The following is an 8,970-nucleotide window of genomic DNA, read 5'->3' on the forward strand; positions in this document are numbered from 1 at the left end:
AATGGATCATCCACAATTTTTCCTAACATAGAATCCCAAAGCTTCAAGGATAAAAAATCAATATCAATTGTGCTGTTGTGTCCGGGAAGCAATAATAATAATCTGGTGTCTGTGTCTGCACATGAATTATTATTGTGTATGTGACCAACCCTTGCTTGGGCTTCTTGTCACATTTATATTATTGTACTATATATATGCTATTTAATTTTTTCTTGGTCAATATGATACTATATATGCTTTCTTATTAGTCAGCACATTTGCACTATATTGGAGAATGAAAAAACCATGCAAAAATACCTGCAGGTTACATAGGAGAAGAGGGGAGTTATAACGTTTTGAATAAAATCTCAAAGTTGACCTAAGTATTAAACTAATATTATCTAAAAAAAAATGGTTTCCATCTTAGTCTAAAATTACTATACCACTTATGTGCGTTCCAATTTGGGATATGGGATCATTATAATATTAACTCAAAATATATATCATAAACATGACGGTTCCTTTAACATTTTTATACTACTATCAAATCAAGGGAAATTAGTCCAAAAGCTAACTAATTATCATAAAGAAGTATCAAATCAAATGACAATAATTAAACCCTACTACTAATTGTGTGAATGAATTGGGAAGCAATTCTATCCACAAGCACTTCATTTTATTTTATTTTTATAATTATATTTTACGAAAGCTAAGTATGAACCAACATTAAGATGTAAAATGATTGATTGTTAGAAATTAACAAAGCCATGATTGCACGTTATAATTTTCATTTTTTTCTCTTAATATCAATTATCCAACCACCATTAAGTGCCCCACGAGTGTCAAAGTCTTTGTCCTTAACTATAAAATAGGTATAAATCAATTCTCACATTACCTAAATCATCTTCAAAGATTAGTTTTGGTAGGGCATGTGTAGAGCCATTGTAAGGAGTTTTTGATTATTGAGGAGATTTTAGAGAGGAAGTAATTAAAAAAATGCAATATCAGAAGATGTTTTATCTAATTTAAAACTTTAAGATATTAAATTAATAGGTATCTTATTTTATAAATTTTTTATTTTTAATTTTTTAGATGTAAAACTAATTCATTACAATCATCACACTTAACTATTTAAAAATATGCATCTATTTGATGCTTTAAGAGATAAGAATTCGAAATTTACATAACTGTATATTTTACGATTTTATATTTTTAAGAATTAAATTGAAACATCTAAATCTTTAAAAATCAATTTAATTCATTTGTGATTTTTTGAAAACTATCCTAAATATTAACCTGTATTTTTATTTTCATACCCTACTCATCTTACCAACAAAATTTTCCTTGTTCAGCAAATTAAAGGTTGTGGTTTTGAAATATTTGCTCTGCATCTACTCCTCTAGAAGGGAAGAAAGATTTTGCATTTGCAGATTGTAGCATGAATCAAATAACGCCATTCACTTCTCAGGAGATATGAAGAATATTTATCCTAATATGGGAAAAGAGCAAGAACAAAACATTCTTTTTTCTCATAAGTTGTTTTTGTCATACTACAGCTTTAGTTATCTTAATTAGTCCTATTTGTCGGTTTCCTTTGTGTTGCAAATGTACATTATTTGTTGCTAGCTGTCCAATTAGCATATTCCAAATTAAGTGACTCCAATCATAATTTTAAACTGCCCCGGGTGATAACAACCTTGCATCTTCAAGCATTAAGAATGACTTTCTGTTCTTGAATTGTTTTTCTTTTTGTTATTTGGGATCAATTTATTGAATGTAGGTTACATACTTATATCCATTCAAACATTAGGCATTGAGTCAAGTAGTTTGGTTAGCCCATGTCCTTTGGTGCTTCTAGTTTAAGATGTGTAGTAGAGATGGCGATAAATAGGATGTGATAGGGTTTAAATTCTATTGTATTTTTATTCACATATTTCAAATCTTATCAGACAGTAATCTATATCTCTCAACTCGACTATATTTGAATCGATTCCAAAAATAAAATATTTTTATTTAAATATAATATTTAATTTTTTAATATTTTATAATATCAAATATTATTTACGTAATATTAGCGAATTGAATTATAAATTTTGTAGTATTAAATACTTGTAAGAAAAAATTTATGTTAAAATCCTTCCTTATTCAAAATATATATATTAAGACTGCACATTGAACAGGTAAAATTAATCCAACACTTAAATCTAATTATATTCACTGCAAATTAGATTGTCAATCTAATCGAACGGAATTAAAGTGAATTACATATTTGCGGATCAGTAAATATGGGTAGTAATGTTGGCCCAAATTTTATATGGTCTCTCTTGTTTGTAATGAGAAATTTATATGTTAAATAAATTGACTATGTTACGTGTTTACACAGTTATTAAAATCAACTATCAAAGTTAATTATTAATATAAATATATGTTTAAATATAAATACACATAAAAAATAAATTAAATTATATATATTTGTACACAAATTCATTGGTGACTGAGTTTAGTAATTGATTTTGGTATATAAATAAATTAAGATCGGGCGTATACTGTTGGGATGGTTGGTTGTGGCAAGTGATAAGAGGAAGAAGGCGTTAATTATTCTTTGCTGGTGCCTCCCTCACTTTTTATCACACCGACAACAATAAATCTAAAGTCATCACAATTTCTCTCTCTGCTCTCTTTGATGACAAGTTAACATAACATAACATAACAAAGCCAAATATCGACCTTTCAACTACTTAACCACACTCCAATCCTCTCTTCATTTACATTTATTCACGTTTCATTTTGTTTTATATTATTCTTATTATCATATGATCTCACTCACTCATTCCCCTGCACCATCATAGTAGAGTACTAGTTCTGCATTCTCTTTCTAGAAACAATGTCTACATGTCTGTGACTATGTCTGAGAGAGAGAGAGAGAGCATGTTATGTTGGACCCACATTCAGAAACTCAACAAACAATTAAGCAATTCCATTTCCATGTGCCAAACCTCTCTCTCTCTCTTGCATTCCATGTGAAGCATTGATTCAAGTTTGTAGTGTAAGACTTGGAATCTCACTCACTCTCAGCTTTGAAGTGTTTCAACCTTGAGGCTTGAGCTATTTTGTGTTGAAAGATGCGACTTGGTTATTGTTGCTGGTGGTGTGAGTGAAAGACTAGCTTCAGGGTTGTTAGAACCGTTTCTTTCACATCTAAAGAGTGCAAAAGATCAGATTTCAAAAGCTGGCTATTCCATCACTCTGCGTCCTCCATCTTCTCCCAATGCTCCATGGTTCACCAAAGCCACCCTCCAAAGGTTCCATTTTCTTTCCTCTTCCTTACCAATTCTAAGCATGCTTCTTTATCTCTTCATTTATGAGTTTAGATCTCTAAATCAAGTTTATGTGCTGTGATTTGTGATTTAAGGTTTTCAAAGCTCTCTGAGTTTTGGTAAACAATAGAGTTTGATTGCTTTGATTGCAAGTTTTCTGAATGATTGGATCAAAACAACCATTACCCTTCATTTGTTTACTTTCAAAGTTTGTACCTTTGGAATAATTCCATAAGAATAAGAACAATGTTTTGATCCCTTATTTTCTGCTAGATGGAGATGAAAGAGCCTTTTTTAATCTGTTTTGTTTTGATTTTTCTACAGGTTTGTTAGATTTGTAAGCACTCCAGAAGTTCTAGAGAGGATTGTGACGATAGAAAAGGAGATTGTGCAGATCGAAAATCAGTCAATTGAGAAGACAAATTTAGTGTTAGAAGAAGGTATCGGTGCAAATTTCAATCACTACCTGAATGTGATTATTGAATTAAAAAGGCCAATGATTGTGTTTACTACTACATTCTTAACTTTGAGCTTGCATCATAATGAGAGAAAGTACTAATCACAATATTAGATGATTGCTAAATAGTACCAAATTACTTACTATAACAATACAACTTTATTTAGGTTTCATCATTTTCTTGACATATAGTTTCTCTGTTTAATCTTTCATTTCTATTTTAAATAGGATCAGAGACTTTTTTTTCTTTTGGTTTAACAGTAAATCTGTTATCTTCTGCAGAAGGGCGCATCAAAAAGTCAACTGCGAATCAAGAGGGAAATGAAGAAAATTCCAGGTACTATACTTGGTGCATTCCTTATTCTATCTTGTTTCTCATCATTTTTTTGTTCTTGAAGGAAGTATCTATAATATGTTGCAATAAGTTTTGATTTGTTTCTGATGAACAGGGTTCGCCTTCGACGTGTTTTAGATAATCGTAAAGCCATGCTTTGCAAAGAGCAAGCAATGGCCTATGCCCGTGCTTTAGTAGGAGGGTACTATCCAGAGTCTTTAGATGATCTTATATGTTTCGCCGATGCTTTCGGAGCTTCACGTTTAAGGTCTGTAAGCATGCAAGAAAATAGTCCTTTGATTTGTCCAATCTTCTTGCTTGAAAAAGAACAGGAAAATCTTACATCTAATTTAACTGGAGATTCATTTATCCTCAATTTCATTTCTTTTTAAATACTTTAGTTACTTGTTGTTACATACTTGTATTGATTTTTAGCACCTGAGAACTTTGTAATATAAATTGGTATCTCATGTAGGGAAGCATGCATCAATTTCTTAGATCTATGCAAACAAAAGAATGAAGACAAGCTCTGGATGGATGAGATAGCAGCAATGCAAGTGTCGTCTCAACCGGTATTGCCATACCTGAGAACAGCCGGAATCATACTCGCCGGCGAAGATGATGCTAGCAGTAAACTGAATGGTTTAGGTGATGCTGCTATCTCTGAGTCAACCCCAAGTCATGCAAGTTTTGACATGAATCAAGGTATCATCAATATCTAGTTCTTTCAAGAAAATTCAGAATTTTCATACATGAATTCCCTTATGTTACTTATCTTTAATGGTGAAAAAATTTGCAGATAATGGCATGCCAACACCACCAATGTCATGGCCAAACCATGTTCCCCATTACATTCACAATTTTCAGGGTCATGGATTTCAACATTTGCCACCACCATACCAAGGGTACCTCTATCCTGGTATGCAGGTTCCCTCTTCATACTATCCAGCCAGTATGCAATGGCCTCCGAATTCGGAAGACTCAATGGATTATAATAAACCATCCTTTAAGAAGAAGAAGAAGAAGAAGAAACACTCTCAGGAAGATGCATCTACTTTGTCCAGTGACTCAAGTTATGAGAGTGATTCAGATGAACATTCAAGGCAAGGCAAAAAGAAGCATGGAAAGAGGTCATCAAGGAAAGTCGTTATTCGCAATATAAACTATATAACCTCTAAAGGAGATGGCGAAAAAGGTAGTGTCACCGAGGGGAGTTCCTCGAACAATGAAGATTTTATCAATGGAGATTCCCTGAAACATCAAGTAGAGGAAGCTGTGGAGTCACTAGAGAGAAAGCACAAGTCAAGCTCCCAACAGCATAAGAAACAACAAAATGGTTCAGCTGGCATTGATTCGAATGGCACGAAGGGAAATGACAACTGGGATGCTTTCCAGAATCTTCTCTGGAGAGATGATGAGCCTAGTCCTGATACAGAACAACAAAATGTAAAGCTTGAGGAGGAAGTTATTGTGAATAAGAGTTTCAAAGATGATTCATTTATTTTATCATCAAAGGAATTGGACAATGAGAGTCAAAATTACAACGAATACTTTAAGGAGGGGACGAATGCATCTTCCTTGATGAAGAAAAAGGTTAACACAGATGAGAAGTTTTTGTTTTCTCAGAGAAATGGAGAATCAGGTCAATATTCTGTGTCAACTATTTCAGGCTGCGGCCCGGAACCTACCGTGGCAAAACGCCAGCAAGATGATTGGTTCATTGTGAATAAGTCTGATAAACCAGAAAATGAGAATGAACACAAAACTTTCAGCATGTTGAATGGTGTTTCCAATCCTGAGAAAAACAGAAGAGACACTTTGGCTGATGACTCATTCATGATTCAAGCTCGGTCATCGGATAACCAATCGAATTCTCAATCAGCAGCAGACTTAAGTTTGGTTTCAGACATTGTTGGTGCTGCTGAATTCTCCAACAGCACACAAGAACATTCTCACAATAAGACTGAAACTTTGAATTCCCAAGAGCCAGATGATCTCTTCATGGTTCTTGATCGTGACTCGGCCTTAGAGCACAGCGCAGCAGCACCACCTTGGAGTGCTGAAATGGATTATCAAAACAACATATCATCAAATGAAGTGAACAAAAAGCTAGCCAACGCCGAAACAGAGAAAAAGAAGTCGTCGAATGGCGAGAGGACTAATACTAAAGCTCCCGGAGCAAGGAATGGAAAAGTTTCAGGTAAAGCAGCAAAGGATAGGCCAGTAAATGGACTTAATGGAAGGAGCAAATCAGATATCAGCTCGAAAACCAGAGCATCCCCTGGAAGCAGAATGACAGCTAAGGTAACTTTTAACTCTTCTAAGTGGAACTTCATTACTTGTTCAAGTTTCTGTTATTGTTGTTTGAACTTTGAAGGCTATTTTGTTTTGATAGGAAGAAGAAAGTAGAAAGCGAAAGGAGGAGCTACTGATTCAACGGCAGAAAAGAATTGCAGAAAGAAGTGCTTCTAAGAAGACTACTTCAATAGACACCAAGATTACTTCCAAGAACAAGCCAAAGATTCATCCATCCAATGAAGAGACTAAGAAATCACAAAAGCCTGTCCTTCGAAACTCCACAATCGAGCGCCTCGCAATTGCGCGTGTAGTAAGTCAGAAAGTTTCAAAAGCAGTTCCTACCAAGAAACCATCCTTGAAGGCAAATGCAGTTCCTTTGGAAAAGAAGAAACAAGGTGTGAAAGAGGTGAAATCTTCAAAGAAGAAAGAGGATGTGAAGAAATCAAATGAGGAAAGAGAGCATGCCTTAGAAGTTGTGTTGCCAATGAACTCTGCCAATTTCGAGAAAAAGGCCAAGAATTTGATCTCAGAAAGAGAGCACGTGCAGGAAAATGTTGGCCAACTTCACATGGAGGCGTCAAGAGGTAAAGACTTGTCAAGCAAGTTATCTTCGCTTGCAGCCGATAAACCTCAGCAGATCGCCGAGGCAATCATGAATCCTAGCGCAGCATCGCCAATGAAGCCGCCGCCAGCTGTTTCTGCCGTGAGTTCAAAGGTCAGTCTAGAGATAGATGAAATCAATGCTGCTGTCTCTATTCAAGTCCCTAAGAAACAAAATGCTACCCCTCCTCCTCCACTTAGTGATCAAGTGACGTCGGAACCAGTTCACTCTAGGAAGAAATGGAACAATGATGAGGACTCTTCCAAAGCTGCGAAAGGATTCCGGAAGCTTCTCTTCTTTGGAAGAAGGAGCTAAGCAGCCTAGTTGACAACACTCATGAATCCTCTTTATCCATGGTTTTGGTAATTCAATGTTTTTGCATTTCCCATTCTTTAGCTTAGTAGAAAGTGTTTGACACAACATTTTGTTTTGTTTTTTGGGTTTTGAACACATACATTCATGTTTCATGTGGAAGATTGTAGATAGTTTCTAGCTTTTGCCACACACAGACACAATAAGGCCATTGGATTTGGAGTTTGGTGCCATGTTAGAGATCCTTGATGTAAATTATGTGAGTATGGTATAGTAATATCCTAAGTGAGGATTGCAAAGTTAATAAATTTTTGTGTGTTACAACTCTTATTAGGAGGGCTTATCTTTGTTCATTGATTTCATTTGATGCCAAAAACATGTTTCCTTGTATTTTAAATCATGAGTGTTTGTGATGGTTTACTGTGTATTTCTCTCATGTTGATATTTCTTAACAATGTCAATAATCTAATCCTGTAGTTAAGATTTATTGAGGTCCACAATCCACATCAATGTTACAATTTTGTTTTTAGAAAAAAAAAAAAAAAAAGACAATAATACAAAAATAAATAAATAAATAAATTTGCATTTCCTCGTCCAATTAGAATTTGGAGGTTATCTTCGCCGAAATTTTAACATATAAGTTGTATTTGGAATCTAGTTTCGACTCAGATGTACAAATCATGGTTCTAATATCCGAACTGAACTTATTGGTATAAGCGGATTAATAAGAACTAGTCACTAGATTGATTCCATTTAGAATAAAAACTTGAGTAAATTATTCAAAAGAAAAAAAAAATTTGACTAATTGATTGAATCATTCTAAATTTTTTATTGTTAACTAGTTTAAAATAATAAGTAAATTACTCCTTGTGGCATATACAGTGATTATTGATAAATTATCTTTTAACCAGAGTTTCAAAGTTCGAATGAGATCGTCAAATCTAATTGCTATCTCTAATACGATCGCTAGAAAATCCTAGAAACGAGAGAGCTCAAAAACTGATAAAAATTTGTGATATATTAATTAAAAATGATGGTAATTGGTGCGTGAAAAGAGACACCAAGGTATTTTATTTTATTTTATTTATCTTTAATTGCTCTTAAATTATTTTTCAATCATTATTCAGATAATAAAAATCCTAAGATGGTAATTATTGACTCATTGTTTTTATGATTAACTAATATTTTGGTTTGTTTTTGTTATATAGTTATACAATGCTATGAAGGTTGGTTATCTGAAGAGGAGTATCATTTTTTATCCGACTGAATTTTAAGAAAAAATACTAGGAAGAAAATCTTAAGAAGAAGAGAACTAAAAAATTAATAGATATGCTCGTTGAAATGGGAGATTGAAAACATATGAACAAGTTCAAAATTCTAACTTAATTTATTGGAAATGGTGATTGGATTTGAGAGGAATTATGGTTTTAAAATTGGAGAAGAAGAGGTGTATTTGGTGCGGATTATGAAAATGACACTACTATCAAGTTTCAAGAGAAACATGGCGTCAATTGAAAAAAAAGAGCTCTGATAGAAGAATAATTTATGAATAATCACTGTATATATCATAAGAGATAATTTACCATTTATTTTAAAAATAATAGAGTAGAATTTACCATATATATATATATATATATATTCTAATTTTTTTTTAGTTGCCCACAATATCTTT

General features: G+C 33.4%; 1 protein-coding gene across 1 annotated transcript in view; it reads left to right on the top strand.

Moving 5' to 3' along the window:
* The window catches only part of LOC107610728, a 14,775-nt gene extending 7,063 nt beyond the window's left edge, over window positions 1-7,712 (top strand). The window contains exons 2-8 of the mRNA XM_016312733.2: window positions 3,063-3,281; window positions 3,621-3,736; window positions 4,036-4,090; window positions 4,203-4,355; window positions 4,563-4,792; window positions 4,887-6,391; window positions 6,483-7,712. Coding sequence (XP_016168219.2) covers window positions 3,063-3,281; window positions 3,621-3,736; window positions 4,036-4,090; window positions 4,203-4,355; window positions 4,563-4,792; window positions 4,887-6,391; window positions 6,483-7,301 — 3,097 coding nt within the window. The 3' untranslated portion in view covers window positions 7,302-7,712. The remainder of the gene's footprint in view (window positions 1-3,062; window positions 3,282-3,620; window positions 3,737-4,035; window positions 4,091-4,202; window positions 4,356-4,562; window positions 4,793-4,886; window positions 6,392-6,482) is intronic.

The sequence above is a fragment of the Arachis ipaensis genome, chromosome B08 (assembly GCF_000816755.2).
Source record: "Arachis ipaensis cultivar K30076 chromosome B08, Araip1.1, whole genome shotgun sequence".
Lineage (NCBI taxonomy): Eukaryota > Viridiplantae > Streptophyta > Magnoliopsida > Fabales > Fabaceae > Arachis > Arachis ipaensis.